This window comes from Saccopteryx leptura, chromosome 3 (assembly GCF_036850995.1).
Source record: "Saccopteryx leptura isolate mSacLep1 chromosome 3, mSacLep1_pri_phased_curated, whole genome shotgun sequence".
In the NCBI taxonomy this organism is placed as follows: Eukaryota; Metazoa; Chordata; class Mammalia; order Chiroptera; family Emballonuridae; genus Saccopteryx; species Saccopteryx leptura.
The window spans coordinates 120,768,026-120,795,168 of record NC_089505.1 but is presented as its reverse complement, the minus strand read 5'-3'; the positions used below and the strand labels follow the sequence as shown (position 1 = coordinate 120,795,168).

General features: G+C 44.3%; 2 protein-coding genes and 2 long non-coding RNA genes across 5 annotated transcripts in view; 2 read left to right on the top strand and 2 right to left on the bottom strand.

Annotated features, from left to right (window-relative positions):
- Positions 1-4,323, top strand: part of ATPAF1 (ATP synthase mitochondrial F1 complex assembly factor 1) — a 31,063-nt gene extending 26,740 nt beyond the window's left edge. Inside the window, exon 9 of the mRNA XM_066376176.1 lies at positions 3,419-4,323. Coding sequence (XP_066232273.1) covers positions 3,419-3,613 — 195 coding nt within the window. The 3' untranslated portion in view covers positions 3,614-4,323. The remainder of the gene's footprint in view (positions 1-3,418) is intronic.
- On the bottom strand, positions 3,919-10,415 carry LOC136400101 (uncharacterized). Its single transcript, XR_010750250.1, has 2 exons — positions 8,750-10,415; positions 3,919-5,382 (listed from the first exon to the last, which is right to left on the bottom strand). It is a non-coding gene; the product is annotated as an uncharacterized lncRNA (long non-coding RNA).
- Positions 10,416-11,760: 1,345 nt separating this feature from the next.
- Positions 11,761-27,142, bottom strand: LOC136400103 (uncharacterized). The gene is made up of 3 exons (XR_010750253.1): positions 27,074-27,142; positions 12,486-12,726; positions 11,761-12,211 (listed from the first exon to the last, which is right to left on the bottom strand). It is a non-coding gene; the product is annotated as an uncharacterized lncRNA (long non-coding RNA).
- The window catches only part of LOC136400071 (MOB kinase activator 3C), a 59,887-nt gene continuing 59,591 nt past the window's right edge, over positions 26,848-27,143 (top strand). Inside the window, exon 1 of one of the 2 annotated variants that reach the window (XM_066376130.1) lies at positions 26,848-27,028. The gene's annotated coding sequence lies outside the window, so the exon portion shown is untranslated. Of the gene's footprint in view, positions 27,029-27,109; positions 27,129-27,143 lie in introns of those variants that run through there. The other variant, XM_066376131.1, reaches the window with a different exon arrangement.

The following is a 27,143-nucleotide window of genomic DNA, read 5'->3' as shown; positions in this document are numbered from 1 at the left end:
AAATGTTAGGAGGCATACAATGACTTGTGGTATTAAAACAGTTTGCTATCACTGATATATAAAAAAGGAGGTTTGGTGGGTTATGTTTAGAGGTTTGGCTCTATCCTGAAGGCACAAAAGAGTCATTGGAGGGGAGAGAATAACCCCAGAAATATATAGGGAGTAAAATGGGCACGGCTTGGTAAATTGATCATAGCTATGAAGGTTGAAAGAGAAGGAGAAATCAGGTTTGTTAATAAACCTCCTCCTTATTGAGCAACACAGGCAGTTAATACAGGGTGGGGCAAAAGTAGGTTTATAGTTTTTCATATGGAAAATAATACAATAATTACTAAGTAATAATACAAGAAAACTTTTTCATACTCACAATTGTAAACCTACTTTTGCCCCACCCTGTATGTTTATATTGGATCTTAGAAAGAGGAGGATACTGCTTCATCTTGAGAGTTAAGAGAACAAAAGGCAGGGGGTGAATAAGGAGCTGGATGCCTTCCATAACCCTTGAGAGACAGAGGCACATAGTTCCATGTTTACATCCCTGCCCACCACACTAGTGGTCTTCAAATTGGTGGGAGGAACCCTTTATCCAAACAAAATCTTACTATGTAAACCCTAGGATAGAGCAGCTGAAATAGAGATGAAGGGACCTGAGGCACCTCCACAGAACCCCTAGGACTCTGCTGATAGAACAGCATTGTCAGTGAACACACCCAAGATAAGCCCTACCTCCACCGTCCTAAGCCTCAGATAAAGTGGATTGTCAGAGGCCCTACAGTTCAGGGGCTAAGAGAATGGTGATATCTGCTGTGGATTATGGCAGTGCGCTTGCTTTAGAAATGGTTTGCTCTTGAGGCATGTTTGAGTATGAAAAAGGTAAAATTGATAAAGCCAAAGTAATGACCTTGGTCGATGTATGGCCAGTAGCCGTGGCCACCATCATAGCCGCCTGGCCAATGCAGGTTTGCATTTGATTCAGACAGACGGCAAAGAAATGGTGGAGTCGGAGGATGGTGGGCCATTACCTTTAATCCTAGCTTGCACCCAACGGGCAAGTAACATACACAGTGGGAAAACACTTCCCTTTTTCATTCAGGGTTCCCAAAGCTACTGACTTATCTGAGTTTCCTAGAATCAAAGGTTTCTAACCTCACCAGTCTCATTCACCTCTGTTCCCTATCTCCTCTCTGCACAAACTGGCTTTTCCTTCAGCACTCCGCCATCTTGGCTACTTCTTCTGGCCTCCTCCATATGGCCTTTCTCTGCTCTCCTACAGCATGGACTCCTCCTAGAACGTAATCACTCTTCCTTTTAAAACCTTTTGGCGCAAAAGCCCTCCCCCAACACATATTAACATAATCACGCCCATCCCAAGCAATAACCTGGGTGACGGGCTTCCACTTGGACAGCACCATCTTTAACAAAGTGAGCATAATATATTTTATCTGCCCAACAATCAATCTTAATTATCTTGCCCCCATAAACCATTTCAGGGTGAAGTGGAGGGAGTACCAGCTTGGGAGTCCAGAGGTCTGGTCCTGGCTCTGCCACATGCTAGCCACATGACCTTGGGCTTATCCCTGGATCTCATCTGCTTTGGTTTTCTGGCTTATTAAATGAGGATGAGTGATCTCTGAGGCCCCTGCCAGCTCTGAAATTCTATTAATTTGAAATAGCTAGCATTCTGGAAAAAGACTTGATTGCAGATCCAGTCTTAGAGATTAGTACCTGCTTATGAGAAAATGACCAGAAAGCCTCATCGGAGGAGGGAATGGAGAAAAAGCAGCCTAGGGTATTTATAAACCTGTCTTCATCATTCTGTAGCTAGACATGGCACACTTTGACAGTCAGGTTTTTGTTTGTTTGTTTGTTTGTTTTTTGTATTTTTCTGAAGTTGGAAACGGGGAGGCAGTCAGACAGACTCCCGCATGCACCCAACCAGGATCCACCTGGCACACCCACCAGGGAGCAATGCTCTGCCCATCTGGGGTGTCGCTGTATTGCAACCAGAGCCATTCTAGCACCTGAGGCAGAGGCCACAGAGCCATCCTCAGCGCCCGGGCCAACTTTGCTCCAATGGAGCCTTGGCTGCAGGAGGGGAAGAGAGAGACAGAGAGGAAGGAGAGGGGGAGGGGTGGAGAAGCAGATGGGCGCTTCTCCATCTGCTTCTCCACCCTCTTAAGTGGAGAATAATAAGTGCCTCTTACTAGCAAGAGCTGGTAAATGTATTGGTAGCAAAAGTAAGAGTTGTTTGAAGTCATTCTTTTGTAAGATTTCAAGAGTGTAGCCCATATCCTGACCCCACCTCTGTTACATAGAGTGGTCTGGTTGCCATTTCCCTGCCTCTGATCTTTTGAGAAGGTGACCTCTTTTCTTCCCTGGGGCTTTGCTGGTGCATTAGGTAGAAATGACTGCATAGCAAATTACTCCAATATAGTGGCTTAAAACAAAAATTTATTACCTCTTAGTTTGTATGGGTCAGGAGTTCAGGAGCAGAAGAACTGAGTGGTTCTGGCTCAGTCTCTCATGAAGTTGCTGTCAAGATGTTGGGTAGGGCTACAGTCCTCTGAAGATTGATTAGGCTTGAGGATCTACCCTGACCACACTCTCATGGCTGCTGGTAGGAGGCCTCATTTTCTTGCCATGTTGGCTTCTCTGTAGGGCTACTTAAATGTCCTCATGACATGGCAACTGACTTTCCCACAACAAGTGATTCAAGAGAGAAAAGACAGAAACTACAGTTTCTTTTGTGACTTAATAGCAGAAGTCATTCCTCATGATTCCACAGTAGTCTGTTAGAAGATAGTAAGTACAGCCTATACTCGAGGAAAGGTAAACTGGGCTCCATCAAAGGGAGGAGTGTCATAGAATTTATAGATAAAATGTAGAACTCTCATAGCTGGCTTTGGCACTAGCTTTCTAGTGATATCAGGAACAGCTTTGATTTGAGTATGACTTGTTAGTCAAGAACTTAGTACATACTCACAAACTAGTTCTTGGAGCTGGGTAACTACTGTTCTTTTTCCTTCCTTGAAATATACTTAACAGTTATAAAGGAACTGAATGAAGGAAAAATTTGAATATATGCATTAATTTATTCAAACATACACCAGATGTCACTATGTGCAGAGATGTGAAACAGCACACGTACTTTGAGGAATTCCTACTAGGAAAGATAGACAAAAAGGAAAAGGGGGGAAAGGACAACTATAATACAAGTATGATAAATCTGCAATAGAGGTAAGCATCAGGTAATTTGGGTACACAGAGAAGGGGCACTAACTAAGATCTAGGAGGTCAAGAAGTCAGGGAAGCTTCCTGAAGCAGTGACTCCTGGGTGAGGGCCCACTTGCCACAGGACTCAAATACAGAGCTTTGTGGTCCTGTGCAGGAGGGACTCAATATTCTTTCTATCTTGCAGAATGTTGCTGAGGCACAGTGCATTGCCAACCAAGTTCAACTCTTCTATGCCACTAATCGGAAGGAGACCTACGGGTTAGTGGAGACCTTTAACTTCAGACCAAATGAGTTCAAATATATGTCTGTCATCGCTGAACTGGAGCAAAGTGGACTTGGAGCGGAACTGAAATGTGCCCAGAATCAGGATAAGACTTAAGAGTTATAAGGGTTGGCTCCTTACAGAGTCTGCTCAGCTCTGATAGTCTAGAGCCCACCAACACCCTTGAATTCTCAGGAGCTCAGCCTCTATAATGAGTGGCCCTGTGTGCTTATGCAAGAAGTAATTATGGAAGTGAGCCCTATTACTTGATATTCAGGAACAAAGGTATGCAAACATACTGTTAATTACCTCAGCATACTTGAAGTTTCCTTTTTAAGTGTTTGAACTCATAATCAGAGACAGCCAGGGATCCACAGGATAGTTAACTTGATTTTACACAGTGTGGCATTTTGTTACAAGTGCATTTGCATTCTGGACATTTTGATGGCACAGCTCCCAAATGCACATAGTTCCTCATTTTTATGAACTTGAAGACCTACTCTAGTTAGATACGGGCTTTACATACTCTTTCCCTTGTACCAGTTAGCTGGCCAAAAGCATAACCAAAATATTCTGTTTAGACTCTAGAACAGCCTGATACTGCAGTCAGGATTAAGACTTCATCTAGATGCCACTGGAGTTGCCTTTTTTGTAGCTGGCTTGAAGTATCAGTAGATTTTAGTTATATTTAAACACGCAGGTACAGTGCCTGCATATTTTTAAACCATGGTTTGTGGCACCTGCTCATTTAACTCTGCCGTTTAGAACTGTGTATTTGGAAGGGGTAAATCAGTGCAGTGTAAATAAATCAACTTTTTTGTAAGGAAGGATCAGTTCATTTTGCATGTTGTGTTTTTTTGTTGTTTTATTTTTTAAACAACTCTAAGCCATGCTGGCATTATATGAAAAGTGGATGGAAGCAAATTCTCCCAGATTGGGTGTGGAGAAAATATAGCAAAAAGATAAAGTCTGGCTTACAAAAATCTTTGTTACACTCAGCAGTGAAATCTAAGCTATGTACTGTCCATAGAGTCAGTGCTGTGAGCTGCTTTGAACAAAACTAATCTTTGAACTCAGTGGTTGCTTGAAACACCAAAAAATGAGAGAGGAGCTCTCCAGGGCTGGAATCTCCCATGTGGTTTGTAGTGTCACTGTATGGCTCCAAGCTCAATAAGAGAGGAGGGTGGTGTTTACACACCAACCTTCTGAACCTGAGGTCCCAGCCCCCCCCCAACCTTCATTATTGTTGTCAACTGCCTTTACTATGCCTTCCCTTTTCTTGCTCTGACCTGCTCCACTTTGCTGCTGCCTGAGATCTGGTTATGTGGCACTAAATATGGTGAGTGGGAATGTAACCAGGACTTAAGAGCTTTTGTGTTTGTTTGTTTTCTTCATTTTTCATTACAGGCTGGGCTTGTCCCTAAGTTTTTTTGTTCAGTGAGAGGAGGGGAGGCAGAGACAGACTCCTGCAAGCACCCCTACTGGGATCCACCCAGAAAGCCCACTAGGGGCGATGCTCTGCCCATCTGGGATATTGCTCCATTGCTCAGCAATCGAGCTATTCTTAGTACCTGACATGGAGGCCATGGAGCCATCCTCAGTGCCCAGGGCCAACTCACTCCAACTGAGCTATGGCTACAGGAGAGGGAGGGAGTGAGAGAGAGAGAAGTGAGAGGGGTAGGGGTGGAGGAGCAGATGGGTGCTTCTCCTGTGTGCCCTGACAGGGAATTGAACCCAGGACATCCACACACCAGGCGGACACTCTACCATTGAGCCAACCTGCCAGGGCCACCCTGGGTTCTTTAAATGGAGTTGGACTTACCATTATTTTCTGAGCTGTGTCTATTTTGTTGTACCTCTGAGTCTGTGTTTAGAAAGAGACAGGCCTTTGAAACTAGAATTCAACTGCAAAAAGGAGGAAAAAAATCCCACAAAAATGTGGAAACTAAACAACATACTTTTAACAAATGAATGGGTCAAAGAAGAAATAAGTGCAGAGATCAAAGATATATATAGACTAATGAAAATGACAATACGACATATCAGAATCTATGGGATGCAGCAAAAGCAGTGATAAGAGGGAAGTTCATATCACTTCAGGCATATATGAACAAACGAGAGAGCCCAAGTAAACCACTTAACTTCACACCTTAAGGAACTAGAAAAAGAAGAACAAAGACAACCCAAAACCAGCCGAAGAAAGGAGATAATAAAAATCAGAGCAGAAATAAATGAAATAGAGAACAGAAAAACTATAGAAAAAATTAATAGAACAAGGAGCTGGTTCTTTGAAAACATCAACAAAATTGACAAACCCTTGGCAAGACTTACCAAGGAAAAAAGAGAAAGAACTCATATAAACAAAATCCAAAATGAAAGAGGAGAAATCACCACGGACACCGTAGATATACAAAGGATTATTGTAGAATACTATGAAAAACTTTATGCCACTAAATTCAACAACCTAGAAGAAATGGATAAATTCTTAGAACAATACAACCTTTCTAGACTGAGTCAAGAAGAAGCAGAAAGACTAAACAGACCAATTAGTAGAGAAGAAATAGAAAAAACCATTAAAAACCTCCCCAAAAATAAAAGTCCAGGCCCTGACGGCTATACCAGCGAATTTTATCAAACATTCAAAGAAGACTTGGTTCCTATTCTAGTGAAAGTCTTCCAAAAAATTGAAGAAGAAGCAATACTTCCAAACACATTTTATGAGGCCAACATAACCCTCATACCAAAACCAGGCAAGGATGGCACAAAAAAAGAAAACTACAGACCAATATCTCTAATGAATACAGATGCTAAAATACTAAAAAAATACTAGCAAATTGAATACAACATATTAAAAAAATAATACATCATGATCAAGTGGGATTCATCCCAGAATCTCAAGGATGGTTCAACATATGTAAAACGGTTAACGTAATACGCCATATCAACAAAACAAAGAACAAAAACCACATGATCTTATCAATAGACGCAGAAAAGGCTTTCGATAAAATACAACATAATTTTATGTTTAAGACTCTCAACAAAATGGGTATAGAAGGAAAATATCTCAACATGATAAAGGCCATATATGATAAACCATCAGCTAACATCATATTAAATGGCACTAAACTGAAGGCTTTCCCCCTTAAATCAGGAACAAGACAGGGTTGTCCACTCTCTCCACTCTTATTTAATGTGGTACTAGAGGTTCTAGCCAGAGCAATCAGACAAGACAAAGAAATAAAAGGCATCCATATCGGAAAAGAAGAAGTAAAGGTATCACTTTTTGCAGATGATATGATCCTATACATCGAAAACCCCAAAGAATCCACAAAAAGACTACTAGAAACAATAAGCCAATACAGTAAGGTCGCAGGATACAAAATTAACATACAGAAGTCAATAGCCTTTCTATATGCCAACAATGAAACAATTGAGAACGAACTCAAAAGAATAATCCCCTTCACGATTGCAACAAAAAAAATACTTAGGAATAAACATAACAAAGAATGTAAAGGACTTATATAATGAAAACTATGAACCATTGTTAAGGGAAATCAAAAAAGATATAATGAGATGGAAGAATATACCTTGCTCTTGGTTAGGAAGAATAAATATAATCAAGATGGCCATATTACCCAAAGCAATATACAAATTTAATGCAATTCCCATCAAAATTCCAATGACATTTTTTAAAGAAATGGAGCAAAAAATCATCAGATTTATATGGAACTATAAAAAAACCCAAATAGCCAAAGTAATTCTAAAGAAAAAGAATGAAGCTGGGGGCATTACAATACCTGACTTCAAACTATATTATAAGGCCACGACAATCAAAACAGCATGGTATTGGCAGAAAAATAGACACTCAGACCAATGGAACAGGATAGAAAACCCAGAAATAAAACCACATATATATAGTCAAATAATTTTTGATAAAGGGGCCAACAACACACAATGGAGAAAAGAAAGCCTCTTCAATAAATGGTGCTGGGAAAACTGGAAAGCCACATGCAAAAGAATGAAACTGGACTACAGTTTGTCCCCCTGTACTAAAATTAACTCAAAATGGATCAAAGATCTAAACATAAGACCTGAAACAATTAAGTACATAGAAGAAGACATAGGTACTCAACTCATGGACCTGGGTTTTAAAGAGCATTTTATGAATTTGACTCCAAAGGCAAGAGAAGTGAAGGCAAAAATTAATGAATGGGACTACATTAGACTAAGAAGTTTTTGCTCAGCAAGAGAAACTGATAACAAAATAAAGAGACAGCCAACTAAATGGGAAATGATATTTTCAAACAACAGCTCAGATAAGGGCCTAATATCCAAAATATACAAAGAACTCATAAAACTCAACAACAAACAAACAAACAATCCAATAAAAAAATGGGAAGAGGACATGAACAGACACTTCTCCCAGGAAGAAATACAAATGGCCAACAGATATATGAAAAGATGCTCATCTTCTTTAGTTATTAGAGAAATGCAAATCAAAACTGCAATGAGATACCACCTCACACCTGTTAGATTAGCTATTATTAACAAGACAGGTAATAGCAAATGTTGGAGAGGCTGTGGAGAAAAAGGAACCCTCATTCACTGTTGGTGGGAATGTAAAGTAGTACAACCATTATGGAAGAAAGTATGGTGGTTCCTCAAAAAACTGAAAATAGAACTACCTTATGACCCAGCAATCCCTCTACTGGGTATATACCCCCAAAACTCAGAAACATTGATACGTAAAGACACATGCAGCCCCATGTTCATTGCAGCATTGTTCACAGTGGCCAGGACATGGAAACAACCAAAAAGCCCGTCAATGGATGACTGGATAAAGAAGATGTAGCACATATACACTATGGAATACTACTCAGCCATAAGAAATGATGACATCAGATCATTTACAGCAAAATGGTGGGATCTTGATAACATTATACAAAGCGAAATAAGTAAATCAGAAAAAACCAGGAACTGCATTATTCCATACATAGGTGGGACATAAAAGTGAAACTAAGAGACATTGATAAGAGTGTGGTGGTTACGGGGGGAGGGGAAGGGGCACAAAGAAAACTAGATAGAAGGTGACAGAGGACAATCTGACTTTGGGTGATGGGTATGCAACATAATTGAACGACAAGATAACCTGGACTTGTTATCTTTGAATATACGTATCCTGATTTATTGATGTCGCCCCATTAAAAAAATAAAATTATTGAAAAAAAAAAAAGATAAAAGAAAGAGACAGGCCTGACCTGTGGTGGTGCAGTGGATAAAGCGTCGACCTGGAACGCTGAGGTCGCCAGTTCAAAACCCTGGGATTGCCCGGTCAAGGCACATATGGGAGTTGAGGCTTCCTGCTCCTCCCCCTCTTCTCTCTCTCTCTCTCTCTTCTAAAATGAATAAATAAATAAAAATAATTTTAGAAGGAGACAGACAGTGTTTGTTTAACCAAGCTGCTAACCTTTCAAAGTTTCTCTAAAGACTGAGCTGTTTCCTAATGCAAATTCTAGACGTATCTCTGGTCCTGAAAGTTCATTTTTAATTTAAAATTTTCTTATTTTACTTATTGATTTGAGAGAGAGAGAGAGAGAGAAACATCAACTTGTTATGCTTTCATTGGTTATTCCTATATGTACCCTGACTGGGGATCAAACCCACAACCTTGGTGTATTAAGATGATACTAACCAAATGAGCTACCTGGCTAAGGCCTGACAGTTCATTTTTGAAGAACTTGAGTCTGGATATTTTGAGTCCCAGGAATCTTTAGCATCAGGTAGAGCTGCTTTCGTGGGTATCCAGTTATGTTTGCTTTTCCATCCAGATGGACCCAGTTCCTAGTCACAGTACATTTTCATAACACCTCCACCAGTGGGTGAGAAGATGATGGGAAAAATAAATAGGTAAATAAATAAGAACTGGCTGCTCAGTTTATTATTGTTCCTTACAGGTTTTCCCTAAATCCCCACTTGCCAAGGAAGGGTTATATCCATGGACAGTTACATTGGACATGATCAAAGCACCATCTGGCTGTTCTTCATATTTACCTAGAAAGATCTGGAAAAGAACTAAAAGAAAATTGTAACATTAATCAGCAAATTTGTCCCTGTTACAACATGGTATTATAGAAAGTGGACAAGCTTTAGAGTTAAATCAATCTGGGTTCAGATGTCAATGTTGCAGTTCATTAGTTCTGTAACATTGAACAAATCATTTAAACTCTGTTTATTCATCTGTCAAATGGGGATAATAATAATATCTACCTCATAGGATTATTTTGAGAATTAATTTATAGACTACAGTAGAGTTTAATAAATGTCAGCTCCCTTCCTCTTCTCCCCCTGCTTGTCATTAAAGACCAACACAAGTTAACATTTCAGATGTGCAGATTATTCTTCATTCCAGTTGAACAAGCAAACCTTATTGCCAGGTTCTCAAACTTTAAGTTGAAGTAGAATTACCTTGAGCATTTCAAAATGTAGATTCCCAAGTCCCAAACTTCAGCCTGCTGAATCATAATCTTTGCAGAAAGCTCTGGGAACCTGCATTTTAATGTGTGCTCCGGATGATTCAGACGTAGGTAATTCACCAGCCACACTTTGAGAGCCATTGCCTCGTGTGTTCTTCACAAAAAATGCCATGTCTTCCTTTCCTATGGACATTAACCATAGAATCGGCTTCCTCTGTCCTCTTGCCTCCCATAGTGGTCCCCTTTTCATGTCTACATTATATTTATTTACTTATGTATCTTTTGCCCCCGCTAGACTGTGAGCTCTTTGATGGCCAGGGTTTTTCTCCATTCCCAGTGCTAAGGACATGGCCTGGAACATAGAAGATACTCAGTTGTTTGTTGAATAAATAAATGACATGAATCTTAGCCAAAACATGATCTGTGTGTGTGCTTATATTTAAATGCATAGTCTGAACTTAAGAGAATCTTTAACACACTTCAATTGAGAACTTATTGAGTAGGAATGTTTGTAAAGCAAGGTACCGAGTTCTGCACAAAGTTTCTGTAAGTCACCTGTCTGCTGAGCTGTCTGCTCAGGGCAGTTCAATAGTTGCTCACAGAGCACCTGCTCTGCTATTGCCATGCTAGATGCGGACACAGGAAGGTGAGTGGGATAATCCCTGCTCTCAGCTCTGTTCCAGCACCGGCCATGTCTCTGGCCTCCAGTTCTGTCCTCATATGCAGCACCTGGTCATGGTGCACCTTGTCTTATTCTCAGGAGTGCTCCATTGGCATAAAACAGCATGTAAATTGACACATTCTGAGAAAGGGCCGGTTCAGGAGCCACCATGACTTCTTAAAGGCTGCTGCTGCTCCTTTCTTCTCGAACCAGTTTGGAAGCAGTAGCCACGTGTTCTTTTTTTTTTTCAGTCTCCGTAATACTGACTTTTTTTTTTTCAGCCTTGGAGAAGAGGTACAAGTGCCCACTTCCCCAATCATTTGCTTTAGCAATGATTCAACATTCATTAACATTCAGTAGGCACCTACTGTATGTCAAGCACAGGTATAGGAAGCTGGGGAGTAAAGCAATGAGCATGACAAATAAGGCCCCAGTAGTCATGGAGTTATATGCTTGTGGAGAAGACAAATGAATAACACTATGAGATTGTTTCAAATAGTGCTATGAAAATAAAAATAATAATGTGATAGAATATGGACTGGAGGGTCAGGAAAGCCATCTCTGTGAGGTGGCAGCTGGCAACTGAGTTGAGGAAAAGTACCATGTAAAGAGAACAGCAAGTGCTGAGGCCTTGAAGCAGGGCCGAGCTCAGCATGCTTGTGTCTGGACCCAGATGAAAGGTTCAGTCCTTGCACAGTTCAGCAAGGGAGACACTGACATGACTGATAACAATATGAGGCAAGCCAACCAGCGCCATCTCAGGAGAGGGGCAGGGAGGGTTAAAGAACACTACTGGGTGGTTTGGAGGATGCCACTCTTGCCAGACCATACTACCTGGCTTCTAAGATTGAGCTTGAAAGGGAGTAACAAGTAGACAAGATGAAAGTCTCAAAGAATATGTGTTCCATGTGAGGAGGCCCTGTGAGTTCAGAGCTGGTCTATTTATACTCTTTATATATAATATACACACACACATCCATATACATGGATTACCAATCCTTACAACAACCCTGTGAGGTAGGCAGGAACCTGCTGGTGGGTGAGACATGCTGCTGCCCTCCTTGTGTCCCCCATTGCCCCCACCTCCAGCTCAAAAGAGAGGGCAGCCTCTCAATTACACCTAATCCCAGCTCCAGCTGCCTACCCAGGCCTTTAAGAAGTCGTGATGACTCCTGAACCGGCCCTTTCTCAGAATGTGTCAATTTACATGCTGTCAATTAAAGAACAAATGCAAGCATTATACATTTCTGATTCCTCCAAACTTTATTTCAAAAGGCATTGTGTTCTAATTAAGAAGGATTTTCTTTTTGTGCTGTTTTATGGCAATGGAGCACTTTGATCTTGGCAATTCTTATGTGGCAGGTTGGTGTCAGCATTTTTATCCCTATTCTGCTAAGGAAGAGACTTGTTACACAAACAGGGAAGAGATGACTTGAAGGTCACTTCTGCATCAGGAGCCAAGCCAGGAATAGAAGGCAACTGTCCGTGATCCAGATTTAGTGAAGTCGTTTGTAATGTCCACTGAGCAGGCTCATCCCTCATATTCACAGGGCTACTTCCAAGCTCTTCAAACCTCAGGAACTGGAAGAGTTACAAGAAAAATGGATTCAAATCCATTATGAATCATCCCAGGCTCCCCAAAGTTTTTAGAAGAAAGTCCCTTTGAATCAGCTCAGTAGAGCCTCAGGATCTGGTCCCTGGTGACCTCCAGGCTCATATCTCACTAGGCTCCCACCCCCTCCATTCACTCCAGTCATTCTGGAGTGTCTCATGTTCACAGTCATTCTGGATGACTGGAGTTCCCTGAATGCACGTGCCCTTCTTGCCTCTAATCTTTTTAAATACTTTTGCCTACCTCAGATGTTCATTCCCCCTTCATTAATCTTGTCTTTCAAAGCTCCACTGGAACATCTCCACCAGAGCCTTCCTGGACACCTCCCCCTTTGTGCTGTGCGGGCCTCGTCACATGCTCCTCTGTGCTTCCTCAGCATTCATGCTCCATCTTTACAAGGCTATCTCTTCCATAAACTGGACATTCCTCAGAGACAGGGAGCGTATCTTACTGGACATTATATTCCCAGTGTCCAGTGTGAAGCCTGGCACAGAGAGATAAGATAGAATGCATGTTGAAAAAATTTCTCTGGGATGACTTCTCAACTCAGACCACCTGTGTCTTGCAAGCATCCCTTGTACAAAAGCTCCAGTTCTAGCAAACACATTGTGCTTATGTCCCAGCCCCAGGCAGTGGCTACTTTATATGCTGTCACTGCAGAGGCTTCATGAGGGAAACAAAGCCCAGGAGCCAACCAAGGAGGCATCCAGGTCCAGGGTTTGTAAGCAGAAGGACCTGGGAGACAATGAACAAACTTTTGGAGCAACACAATTATTTTAAAGTAGCAGCCTGGCACATTCAAGTTCCCATCTTGACTTACAAAGTCTTAACATTATGTTGTTGTGAGTCGGGGGCGCAGAGAGAGAGATCAGCAGACAGAATCATCAAGGACTAGCAAAGGACCACCGCTCGCTCAGGCAAATGGCCCTGAGTTCATGCAGTGTCCTAATTTTATTCACAAGACTTCAAAAAGCTTGTTTACTGAGAAATTGGCATAACATCAAGAGTAACTTTTACTTAAAGATACATAGAGTGCACCTGCAAGATAGCTTAGTAACAACATAATATCAGAAGGCATTAATTGCTATTGCTTCTATGGATCCCACAACATTCCTCTCCTTATCTTAACCTTGGAAAGTACAGAAATCTTTTCCTTTTTTTTCTGTATTTTTCTGAAGCCAGAAACGGGGAGAGATAGTCAGACAGACTCCCGCATGCGCCCGACCGGGATCCACCCGGCACGCCCACCAGGGGGCAGACGCTCTGCCCACCAGGGGGCGATGCTCTGCCCCTCCGGGGCGTCGCTCTGTCGCGACCAGAGCCACTCTAGCGCCTGGGGCAGAGGCCGAGGAGCCATCCCCAGCGCCCGGGCCATCTTTGCTCCAGTGGAGCCTCGGCTGCGGGAGGGGAAGAGAGAGACAGAGAGGAAGGAGAGGGGGAGGGGTGGAGAAGCAGATGGGCGCTTCTCCTGTGTGCCCTGGCTGGGAATCGAACCCGGGACTTCTGCACGCCAGGCTGACGCTCTACCACTGAGCCAACCGGCCAGGGCCGGAAAGTACAGAAATCTTATGAGAATGTTTTACTGAGAAAAGCCCAGCAACTGCCTTCAGTCACATAGACTTGTTTCAGTGACTCGCCTTCAAGTCACAAAACAACTTTCTTGGCAAAACATTCATTTCTTGTTGGCTGTGTTTCCATCCAAGGCCATGCAGTGGGTTATTCCACTAGAACATTAAAAAGGACCTAAGAGACTATCCAGTCACTAGTTTTCAACTGTGATTGAAGAAATACCACCCTGGAGGTGGGGACCCTCGGAGTGTAGTCCTTACCGACAGCTCAACAAGGGAAACAGTGTTTCATTCGTTGGGTTTCCCATGAGCTGCCATTTGAAGAGTTTCCAAGAAAGACTGAGGAAACCCTGGCCCACCTAGTTTATCCTCCCACCCATCACAGCAGCCCTCTCTTCAGCACCCCAAACCATTGGGCAACTGTTTAAAAACTTCCATTGTCTGGGAGCTCTCTACCCTGCCAGCTGATCTATCCTGAGACAGCTCTGAGGGACAGCAAGCCCTGCCTCACCCTGCTCTGAAATCTAGCCACCTCTCACTCCCCTCACTGGGCTTCACCCTGCCCACCGGATGCAGCCCCCCAGAAAAATCTGTTCACTTTTGTGCCTCAGAGCCTCTCCTACTCATATATGAAGATAGTTGTCAAGTTGCCTTGGAGTCTTTTCAGCAGGTTAAACAACCTTCTGTTTTTCTTTATATGACCCAAAGCCCCAGCCCCTGCTTCTGGACAGGGTTAACTCGCCATTGTCCATCTGACAGTAGGGGCCTGGATTTGAGCCCAAGGCAGCCTTGTGGGTAACCAGAGTGCATTTAGGATTGCAATCCTTTGGGGTTGGCATGGCCCACCCAACAGTCATCTTCCCATATTGTCACTCACTAAGGTCACCATACTGACTCCTCCACCTTGCTCTGTGCTCACTCTGACCCCCACTCCTACCCTCAGCTATCTTCCCACGATCTTCTGTCAAACGTGGCTTTTCCTACCGGGAACTCTTGACTTTGGGCACTCGACACATATTCCTATTTTATTTCATCTGGCTGGTTTCAGCCCAGTCGTCCCATCACATCTTGACTTGAATCTTGACTCTCTTGCCCAACACCTGTGTCCCTCCCAAGAGATGTAATTCTTTTCTCAGTGGGCTTCTGCATCTGCCATGGCAGTAATCAGAGGTAAATGGTATCCCATCAAGCATTTCACTTACCAATACCATCCCCTCCCCCCCAAAAAAAACAAACCTTTGCCTTGATTTGCAACATCACTACTGGGTTGTGTTTCACTTTTGGTCCAGTGTGATTCCCCAGATCACTTTCATTGTTGTTGTCCCTACATTTGTGATTTGGCATGAGTCCTCACTTTGCATTCATTTTTCTTCAGTTCATATTTATTCTCCCATTTTGGACTTGCCTCTGGTCAGGTAGGAAGTAGATGACAGATCTTATATTTTGACCCTGATTTTGCAGGGGAAAGGAGGGAGCAGAGAGGTCTTTTGCTAAGCTTCACTTGGCACATGACTCCCAACAGACTGCTCCCACTACCTGTGTCTTCCACTTAATCTTTTCCAACAATACTATGAGGATGCCATTACTCCCATTTTACAAATGAGGACACTGAGGAGACAGCATCATAGATGTTAAGAATAGGGTCTAGCCTAGCCTGACCTGACCTGTGGTGGTGCAGTGGATAAAGCATCGACCTGGAAATGCTGAGGTCGCCGGTTCGAAACCCTGGGTTTGCCTGGTCCAGGCACATATGGGAGTTGATGCTTCCAGCTCCTCCCCCCCTTCTCTCTCTCTGTCTCTCCTCTCTCTCTCTCTGTCTCTCCCTCTCCTCTCTAAAATGAATTTTTAAAAAAATTAAAATTAAGAAAAAAAAAAGAATAGGGTCTAGCCTGACCAGGCGGTGGCGCAGTGGATAGAGCGTCGGACTGGGATGCGGAGGACCCAGGTTCAAGACCCCGAGGTCACCAGCTTGAGCGCAAGCTCATCTTGTTTGAGCAAAAGCTCACCAGCTTGGACCCAAGGTCGCTAGCTCCAGCAAGGGATTACTCAGTCTGCTGAAGGCCTGCGGTCAAGGCACATGTGAGAAAGCAATCAATGAACAACTAAGGTCTCGCAACAAAAAACTGATGATTGATGCTTCTCATCTCTCTCCGTTCCTGTCTGTCCCTATCTATCCCTCTCTCTGACTCTCTCTCTGTCCCTGTAAAAAAAAAAAAAAATAGGGTCTAAATTAGAATCCCAGCTCTGCCTTTGGACAAGTTACTCAGTCTTTCAGAGCCTTTGTGTTCTCATCTGTAAATACAAAAATAATAATAGTCCTAGCTCAAGACTTAAGAAAAGGATTAAATTATATAGTACATATTTATAGATCACACATAATAAAATTGCAAAGTACTAGCTACTCTATTTACCTTTTTTCCTTTTTTGTGTGCATTTTTAAGGATTTTATTAAAAAGGAAATAAAAAACCTTACATAATTTCAAGATATCCCAGAAGAAGTTACTTTAGTTCCAGCAACAGTGAATAAAAGTGCCAATCTCTCTGAATCTTTGCTGTAGATTTTCCTTTTCGAGGCACACACCTCTATCGAGGAGGCGAGACCTTCTGCTTCCAGAACACAGACCTACTTTACACAAGTTTTGGTTCTGTTATTTTTCCTGCACTATGTTGCCAATTTCAGAAATTCTCTTTCAAAAATTTAAAGAGATTTGAGCAATAAGGCATCATTTCAGAGAGTATGGCACAAGGAATTTGGGAATCTCATGGCTGAATTCGCAAACTGGTAGGAACAAGGAGGGGAAGGCTGGGTTAAGTCCAGACCAGGGCATACAAATTGGGCCGAGTTTCTCTCTCTCTCTCTCTCTCCTTAATCATCAGCTGGTTGGACCCAGTGTCCACACCTGGGCAAAGGAGGGAAGAGTGAGGGCAGGCAACTGGGCAGACCCAGAGCCTGAAAGCTGCCATCTGGGTCAGGAGCCAGGTGACACTTGGAGTTCCAGCCAAGGAGTAGGACCTGCCTGATGACTTGCGGATGGCTTCTCTGAGACCAGGTTACTCCTGATGACAAACCTCTACTTAATTAATTCCTTGTCCACTCATTCAACATAACAGTTTACAGCTTAAAAGGGCCAACTATAATTTCCCCGCCTGGCTGGGCATCACAAACACCTAAAGCACTTGTCGAAGGTGTTGATTCATGGGCTCAGCCATTGAAATATAGATTTTAGGGTGAGGCCTGGGAACCTATTTTTTATTTGTTTTAGTGTGTGTGTGGGGGGGGCGGGGTAATTCTGGCTCAGCCTGGTTTGGGAACCCTGCAATAAGTTAGTGATTTTACAACTGAAGAGAAAGTCCCAAACCAGAAAAAATGACTTCTCAATGTCACACAGGGTGCTGGTAGCAACACTTCTTCTATCTCTTTGTTGTAAGTTTTCTCTTCCTTTTGGTCCCCAACAACCCCACTGAAAAATATCTGAAAAGCAAGGATTTGGTTATATTATCTGTTTCTAGGGAATATTTCAGTGAGGAGACTAGCTTTTTCTAGCAGTATCTGGGGTGAGGACCTGGAAGGACAAGAGAAGGAATAAGAGGGCTTCCCAGACACTTGGAGTCCAGATGGCTTCCTTGTTTGATTGTGAGAGCTGAGAGTTCGCAGGCTCAGGACTTTTGGAGCCAAATGCTAGATTATCTGTTGCCCTGGATTTCTGTGCCTGGCCCGCAGCTGCATGGAGAATCGTGTGTTGCCCGAGTAGCTGAAGCTCTTCACCCATCCTGTGTATATTTGCTCTCGCCCGTGGTGAAAAAGAGAGGGGAATGATGTATGGAGAGCTGGGCAGGCAGCTGGTGGGGGTGGACGGGGCCTCTGCTACAGAGCTAGGCTAGGAGACTCACACTCCACTGGAGCTGGGATTGATTGCCTGGAACTTGCTCACCCATCTCAGTTTGTCTTAGAGCCAGCAGCCCGCCCTATGTCCTCTGGATGCCCCTGTGGAGAGGGAATTGCTGTCAAGGTCAAAGAAGCTCTGGTTATCTCAGTGGTGGTCTGCCGTGTGCCTTCTTCCCACAGTGACCACTCTGTAAACCAGGTACCCTCAGATAGCCTTCTGTTTCCTGGGCCCCTTTTCCCCTGTGTACTTGGTTGCCTTCCCATCTCTTTCTCCTTTTCTACCCTCAGCTCACACTAAATGACTTTCTCTCTTGGGTGCTATCTGTAGAATATGTGGAAAATGACCTTCCCCAGAAGGTTTTGCAAAATCTCTAAGGTGGTGTCAGGTTACTGAGGATGGTCAGTGAACTTAATGCTGTTAATTGCTTTAACATGGATCCAAGCACAAATGTCTGCGTTATCATCAACTTTCCCAGGAGAACATTTTTAGAAATGTGTCTAGCCCCTTTCAAACTGATTCGTTCTCCTTTCCCTAACTGGCTGGGTCATATGAACTAGCTCTTAAACAGTACATCTGCTAAACGCTCAGGCAGTGTGGGACCGGGGATGGACCCATGATTGGAGTTAGGAGGCCTGGATTTGAGTCCCAGCTCTGTCACTATCAGGCTATGCTTCTGGGCCCAAGACATTACATCTTTTGAAGTCAATACTCACTTCCCAGGGTTGTTGCAGGGCTCAAAAGTGACAGACATGGTGAAAGCATTTTGTAAACCAGGAAGTTCCTTACAGGTGTCAGGTGTTGCTACTGGGTCCCAACGGAGGCAGTAGAATAAACAAGAACCCTCTTTTCAGGGTTTATAGTCCAAAGGGAAAGATAGAATCTCAGGGTTTAACCAAGGAGCTTATCTGCAAAGCACGAAGTACTTTCTGTGTCAAGGGCTCCCTCTTGAGGAGGGGTGGTTCCAGGCAGCTGGTATGATGCAGGAAGACTTCCTGGAAGAGAAGAGCACACCCTTAGTTCCTTTAGCCTTGGGCAAAGCTGTGCTCCTAGAGCTGCTTCTTGGAAAAGCCCCAAATGCAGCCCATGACAAGCTGATAAGAAGTGTGGGAAGTTACAGGTTGTACATAACTGTAGAATGCAAACTCCAGGGATACCATGTGAATCTTCAAGAAGTGGGCCCCCGCCTAATCAGGTGGTGGTGCAGTAGATAGAGCGTTGGACTGGGATGCGGAGGACCCAGGTTCGAGATCCCAAGGTTGCCAGCTTGAGCGCAGGCTCATCTGGTTTGAGCAAAGTTCTCCAGCTTGGATCCAAGGTCGCTGGCTCAAGCAAGGGGTCACTGGGTCTGCTGTAGTCAAGGCACATATGAGAAAGCAATCAATGAACAACTAAGGTGTCAGGCAACGAAAAACGAATGATTGATGCTTCTCATCTCTCTGCGTTCCTGTCTGTCTGTCCCTATCTATCCCTCTCTCTGACTCTCTCTCTCTGTCCCATCCACGCTTGAATCACTGCTTCCTGGCTGTGGGGGTCACAATTTTCTCATCAACAGGAAACGAAGCCAAGACCTAGGAACCTAGGGGTTCTTCCAGAACTGCAGGGTAGAGTTTGTGGTGTCAGCCTAACCTGTCCAATGCCGTCTTCCCCCTCAGGGGAACTGTCTTGCTCTCTTTCCTGACCCTCCAGCTCTCCCTCTGGAGGGAAGGACAATTTAACAGCTCTAAAAAGACAAACCTCCTTTCCTCCCAGGGTTGATACGAAGAAATGTATCTCAAGCAAAGATATAGAGAAGGCTTTATACCTTCTATGGATGGTTTTTATTATCATTATTTATCTTTGGACCAATCTCTTTCATTCCCTATGCTTCAGTTTTTCCATTTTCTCTGGACTGTGATAGCCCAGGACCCTTCCCCTTTAAAATCCACACTCCCTGACCTGTTGCTCATTAGTGACCATCTGCAGCCTCAGTCTGAAGGGCCTGGGGTAAGATTCCAAAAGACTGAAACCATTGTCATCACCTACAAAGCAAGGGCAAGGTCTGCACCTATCCCAAATACAGTGCCTGATATTTAATGAGTACTCAATAAATACTTATGGAATGAATGAATGAATGAATGAATGAATGAAAGTGAAATGGGTGTGCTGTTTCTACCTCTAAGATGTTAAAACTATATTAATTTACTATTTCTATTAGAAGATACCACCCAGCCTTCTGGGAGGGCCCCTATTTTTATCTTACCCCACAAGTAATATGAGGACCAAAGAGAGGATGCCTTAGTCTATTTGGGTTGCTATAACAATACCACAGACAGGGGGTGACTTACAAACAACAGGGATTTATTTTTTCACTGTTCTGGAGGCTGGGAAGTCCAAGATCAAGGTGCCTACAGGTTTAGTATTCAGTGAGGACTTGTTTCTGAGTTCAAAGATGGGCATCTTGCAGCTCTGCCCTCACATGGCAGAAAGGGAAAGGAGCTCTCTGAGGTCTCTTTTATAAGAGCACTAATCCCATCACCTCCTAATGGCTTCACCTCCAAATACCATTGCATTGGGGATTAGGTTTCAACGTATGAATTTAGGGAGACACAAATATTCAGTCTACAGCTGAGATTCCCAAACCTTAGCCTCCTGTATAAATGTTACTGGGGACCTTACTAAGCAGCAGCTTCCTGAGCCTACCCCAAAGATACTGAAACAAAATCTCCACAAGAGACTCTTTGCTTTTTGTGTGTTTCCTTTTTGAAATTTTTTATTGTTGAGATTTTCAAACATATATTAAAGTAAAGCCAATAGTATAATGAACCCCAAGTCTCTATCATCCAACATAAGAAACTGTCAACATATGACAATCTGGTTTTACTTAGACCCCCCCCCCCTTTCCCTCCAAATCCCGGACATCATATTGTTTCATCCAAATATACCTCCGCTTATATTTCTAAAGGACAAGTACTTTCAAAAAGACAAAACATTCCTAAATTAATTACCAATAATTCCTTAACATTATCAAATGTATAGTCATATTCAAAGTTTCCCAATTATCCCATAATTTTTTTAGTTGATTGGTTCAAATCAGAATACAAATAAGATATGTCTTTTAAGTCTGTTTTTTTTTCCACAGAGACAGAGAGTGAGTCAGAGAGAGGGATAGACAGGAACAGAGAGATGAGAAGCATCAATCATTAGTTTTTCATTGTGCATTGCAACACCTTAGTTGTTCATTGATTGCTTTCTCATATGTGCCTTGACCGCGGGCCTTCAGCAGACCAAGCAACCCCTTGCTGGAGCCAGAGACCTTGGACTCAAGCTGGTGGAACTTTGCTCAAACCAGATGAGCTCGCGCTCAAGCCGGCGACCTTGGGGGGTCTCGAACCTGGGTCCTCTGCATCCCAGTCCGATGCTCTATCCACTGCGCCACTGCCTGGTCAGGCTAACTTTTATTTTAAAATAATTTTAGGCTCATATAAAAGTTGCAGAAATGTTACAGTGTTCCCATGTACCTTTCACACAGCTTCCCCCAATAGTTACATCTTTTATAACCTTAGTATCATTATCAAAACCATGAAATTGACATGAGTCCAATAGAATTCAAACTACAGGTTTTACCAGTTTTTATATGCATTTATTTTTTTCAGTTTTTTCTTTTGTTTATAGTGCTATGAAATTTTATTACATGCACAGGTTTGTGGAACAACATTACCCAGAGAAAGTCCCTTGTGCTATGCCTTTATAGTTAAACCCTCCTCCTCAACCCTAACTCCTGCCAACCACTAATCTGCTCTTTATCACTATAATTTTGCAATTTTTAGAGCATATATAATGAAATTATATAGTATGCAACCTTTTAAGGTTGAATTTTTCACTGAGCATAATGCCTCTGAAATCCTTCCAAGTCTTAATAGCTGGTTTGTTTTGCTGCTGGATAGTATTCCATATTAAGACACTTTTAACTAACAGATTCTCCCTCATCTCTTTTGTTTTCTTGACATTTATATGTAAAGAATCTGTCCTAAAGAATTTTTATCATTCCGGATTTTGCTGATTTCATCCCCACAGTGTCATTCGCTTATTCCTCTATTCCCAGTTCTTCTTATAAAAGATAGATCTCCGGGCTTGGTCTGAATCGGACGGTGTTCAGTAAGGAAGCCCCATCCCCACTGGTGACTAAGACAGATGTTACTGAAAACACTTGGAGAAAGGACGCTGTAGAAGAAGAAAAAAGAGCCATGGGGACTGGGGTAGTCTGAGGAGGCTTGCTTAGGAGAAGAGTTTGAACTGGGCTCATGCTCTAGGCAGGCAGCCCCACAGGCTGAAAGTGAGGCACCACAGTGGCAGAGGAGGTACCTACGGTTGGGCAGAACTTCCTGTGCAGGCTTCATGGTGGGTTCCGAGGAAGGCTGAGCCTGGGAGACTGGGAAAACTGCCACTATCCCCACCTCTTACCTCCCCCCCCCACCAACTATCACCTCCACTCCTGGAACACCCTTGAGCTGGCCACTAACTCAAGTGTTTGGAGGGCATGCACCTGGGTAGGTGGCATTGTCTACAAAGGGCTATCTTGGAGGTCAGGTCAGGTTGGCGGGGGTACTGTGAAGTTATCCTAAGGCTCTTATGCACACCAGACTCCCACCACAGCCTCCAGAGGTTTCCTTCCCCAGATGGAAGTCCTGAAACCTGGAGAGGTGAGGGCCATGCCTCCACCTCGAGGTGAGGGCAGAGAGCTGGAAGGGAAGAGGGACCTTGGAGCACACAACACACAAGTCCAAGGGTCTCAGGACCAAGAAGGCCCGCCTGCTCACCAGAGGGACTGAAACCCTCTGAAGTCAATGTCACAGTGGCTATACCACCTTTGCTTGCACGTTCCCCCCATGCCCACCCCCATCCCCAGAAGTGAGTACAGCCATCCAGGCTACATGGCTGAACAGCCCTGATGTGCTGAGTGTCCCCTCATGCTGACCTGGGTCTCTGCCCCCTGTCTTCCTGGACCAGAGGAACAGTGCAATTCCTTTACATAAAAGCCTGCTGAAAAAAAAAAAAAAAAAAAAAGCCTGCTGGCTGCTTGAAGACAGCACCCCCAGAAAGACCGACATAGCCTTCTGCTGAACCCCACAGCTCTCCGTGGGCACGCATTGTTGTTGTTCCCATTTTACAGAAGGGGAAATAGGCTCAGAGAGAACAAGAGCCTTGTCCAAGGTCACACAGAATTTCAATGTACATTCTTTTCAAACAAAAGGAAGTCTAACCTCAATCCCTCTTATTGCAGTGAGGGTATTCTTTGCTTTTTCCTAAATGTGCCAGGATGAAAGATACTGCCTTCTGGACAGGAAAAGGCAGAAACTGAAATAGAAACATTTTCTTGGAAAATTGAGGAGAAGGTAGGCCCCATCAGGATACTGGAGTTTCCAGAAGCCTGGTGGGGTCATCTAGGGGTGCTGTAGTTCATTTTGAGAGGAGTGTGTGGATGGGGGAACTTCCCTGGAATAAGAAAGGTTGGGAAGTCCCCAAGGAGAAGCTACTCTGTATCAGTGGAGTCACTGGGTACAGGCCTACGGGAGCAAGAGCAAAAAGCTGGTCCTGATAAGGAATCATATGGCTGGAATTGTATGGCTGGAAGATGCTTTTGTGGTGCAGATGGGAAACATTGAAGCCCAAAGAGGGGCGGAGGCAATCCTAGAGACACACGGCAGCACTGGTGCCCAGGTCTGGATACTATCCACGGCCACTTGAAGCTCCCATCAAGGAATCTTGTTCCTGGATTGTACAGTAAAGAATATGTCCTCCCACTAAGCTTCAGAGAAAGGGCTTTATTTGAGTAACTTATCATATGCAGGAAACAGTATGCATCCTGTGTAAGTTGCAATGCTGTAGGGTATGCCATCAGGGAGGACAGGAGTAACCCAAGGTCACACAGCTAACATATGGGAAAGCCAGGACCTTGTTCTCAAAGGTCTGGCTCTTCTCAGCCCCAGCAGAGCCTCCTGTAAGAACACTCTAGCCCAGACTAAGAGCCATGGGAAGGGAATATAGGTATTTAAGAGATCTGAGCTACCTCTGGCTTCTCCCACTCCTTCAACCTGTCAGCTAGTATTGGGCACACACTAGGGCTCTGTAGGTGGGCTGGCAACTTCTGAAGTTCCTTCTAAATGGATCAGCTATATTTCCCACAAAGTAAGATTCTGGACTTTTCACTCTTCACCAGTCAAACTCCTGTCTATTCTATAAAATCCAGCTGGAGGTACAGCAAATGATCATGTATAAAGCCACAGAAGGAGTCACATCACATTCCAGCATCTTGCAGACCATGATCTCCAACCACAATGCAATATAATTAGAGGTCAGCACGAGAAACATAAACCTCCCATAGGCTGAGAAACTAAAAAACTTCTAAATCATCCATGAGTTAAAGAGGAAATGACAATGAACTTTGAAATATTTAGAGCTGAATGATAAGAGCACAAAGCAGTTTCTGTTTCCTCGTAAGTCAAAGTCTCTGAGCCCACGAGCCAAGTACCTTCCATTGCTCCCCAGATACACTCTCCACCCTCCTCAGCCCAGCTCTAGGCCCCAGGAGGCTGATTTCTGTGGCTGAATCAACAGGTTCTCTGTCTTTGGCTCCAAGAGTAGGAGTTGGCCAATGGTGAAACCTGGCCAGAAATCAGAGGAAGGGAGGTGGAGGAGGCCCCTATAGACTCCCAGTCCTTTGCAGTATGATTGCTGTGGGCTGGGTGTGCCCCTCAAACTTAGCCCACAGTAGCCCCTTCCTTATAGCTCCGACTTTGACTAGTCCCTCCCAACATCCATGAAGCTAGGGTGACAGCTTCAGCCTAGAGTGGACATTGAAGGGTTGCTCTAGCTGGCCCTTTGGTGATCACACTATTCATGTGGTTTCCCTACACCTTGACTACACCTCTAAATAGTGCCATTTTAAAATAAAGATTTTATTTATTAATTTTACAGAGAGAGGTGGGTGGGAGGAGCAAGAAGTATCAACTTATCATCATTGCTTCACTTTAGTTGTTCATTGCTTGTTTGTCATATGTGCCTTGACTGGGCAAGCCCAGGGTTTCTTTCTTTTTTTTTATTTATTTATTTTTTTTTTTGACAGAGACAGACCAGAGAGAGGGACAGATAGGGACAGACAGACAAGAAGGGAGAGAGATGAGAAGCATCAATTCTTAGCTGCAGCTCCTTAGTTGTTCATTGATTGCTTTCTCATATGTGCCGTGACCAGGGGGCTACAGCAGAGCGAGTCACCCCTTGCTCAAGTCAGCAACCTTTGGGCTCAAGCCAGTGACCATGGGGTCATATCTATGATCCCATGCTCAAGCCGGCGACCTCAGGGTTTCGAACCTGGGTCTTCCAGGTCTCAGTCTGATACTCTATCCACTGTGCCACCACCTGGTTAGGCAAGCCCTGGGTTTCGAACCACTGATCTCAGCGTTCCAGGTCGATGCCTTTATCCACTGCGCCACCACAGGTCAGGCAATAGTGCCTTCTTTAAACTCCTCAAAGTACCCAATTTGGGTGTTCCATGTGTTTCCTGTAGTTAACTCACTATCACAAATTGCTCCCCATCAATCTGTAACTATGTTCTCACTTCTGGATGACTGAACTCTAACCTTGTGTTAACTCTCTGAGTTGTCCCCCTTGCTGACCTGTTGTCAGCTGAAGTCAGGGACGAGACCAGCTTCCTCACCTGATGCCCTGCTCTCAATGCACAGAGCCATGCTTAATAAAGGCTATTGATTAGGGTATCAAATAAATGAAGGACTAGATTTTAATCTCTTTTGCACATACTAAAGCATGCAAATGTTTATAAGGGTTTGAGGCAGAGTTAAGGACCCACATAGCAGGAAACCCAGATGGAGGTACAGAAAATGAACTTTACACCTGGGTAAAGAATCTTCAGTTCTGTGTGCTGGGATTCTTCAAGATCCAGCATGTTGTCATGCATTCGAACAAGCAGAAGATCGAGGCACAAGGGGAACCCAGGAAGCATCTGTGCCACAGTTAATTCCTTCCTCCAGCCGCCAGCTCCTCCCTACTCCTGCCTACTCACTTCCTGCACCCCACCAGGGTGACTTCCGCAGCCCATCAGTCGGCCTTGGCCCTCCCGCTCTAGAAGGCCTCCAACTTTCCCTTCCATCCCAAAACAGCTACCCGGCCCCTGGATCTGGGGTCCACAGTGTGAATGGGTGCTTGTGTGAAATATCTGTCTGCCCTCAGGGGAGGAACCCAGGTAGAAAAGTAGGGAGAGCAAATCAGGTCTTTTTTTTTTTTTAATTGATTTGATAGAGAGAGAGAGAGGGAGGGAGAGAGAGAGAGAGAGAGAGAGAGAGATGTCAATTTTTTGTTCCACTTATTTGTGCATTCATTGGTTGATTCTTGTATGTATGCTGACTGGGGACTGAGCCTGTAACCTTGCCATAACCTTGGGATGACACTTAAACCAACTGAGCTACCCAGCCAGGGCCCAGATCAGGTCTTGAAGGGTTTGGATTTGGTTGGAAGGAAGGAGGGAAAGAAGGCATTCCAAATGGGAACAGATAGAACAAATGTCTGGTGGTGGGAATGAGGTGGTTTCAGGTAAGGAATGAGGAGAATCAGACCAATCTAAGCAAGGACCCCAGCACTGTAGGGGGAGGTGAAAGTCTGTGATCTGAGCATTCTTCAGGGCCAGTCCTTTCAGTGCAGGTGTGTGTGTTGGGGGTGTGGGGGACTCACTCATCAGTCCAAAGGCATTTGTTCATTCATTCATTCCGCAAATTGATATTAAATGCCTGCTGTGTGCTAGACACTACGCCAAGAGCTGAGGATATGAAGTGTATAGGGCAGAACTGATCCTTTACTAAGTTCAGGCACAAGTGAAACACACAGAATTCTGGAAGAGCAAGAAAACCACCACCATCTATCTAGTAGCGCTTTTGTTTCTGCTCCAGACAGAAGCTCAACTTGTCCCCATTTTACAGTAGAGAAAGCTGAGGCTGCCTCTTTGGTAAAGTCTAGTCCTTTGTCCAGCGAGAAGCTGGGGCACAATATGGACTTTCCGGAAAGGCGACATAGAGTTTGTTTGTGCATTGAGGTGGGGGGTCCCCACTCCCCACTCCCCGCCCCTTCCCCGCCCCTTGGCCGCAGCGTGGCGGGGCCGGGAAGGCCGGGGCGGAGCTGGCGCCGCCTCGGGGGCGATAGGGCGGCCGCGGCCCGGCAGGGCAGGCCCGTGGACAGGCAAGAGAACCCGCAGAACAGGAGGACCGGTAAAAGGAAGAGACCCAGAGCGTTGGGGATGTGACTCGCGGCCGGACAAGGACTCCCATTAACTCACCGAGGCGAACCCGTGAGTGAGCGCCGCGCCCCGCGCGACCCCGCCGCGAACACGAACCAGCCTTGCTTCCACTTTCATTTCCTCGGCTGTCCCGGCGTGGCACCATCCGGAGGTGACCTCTGCCCGA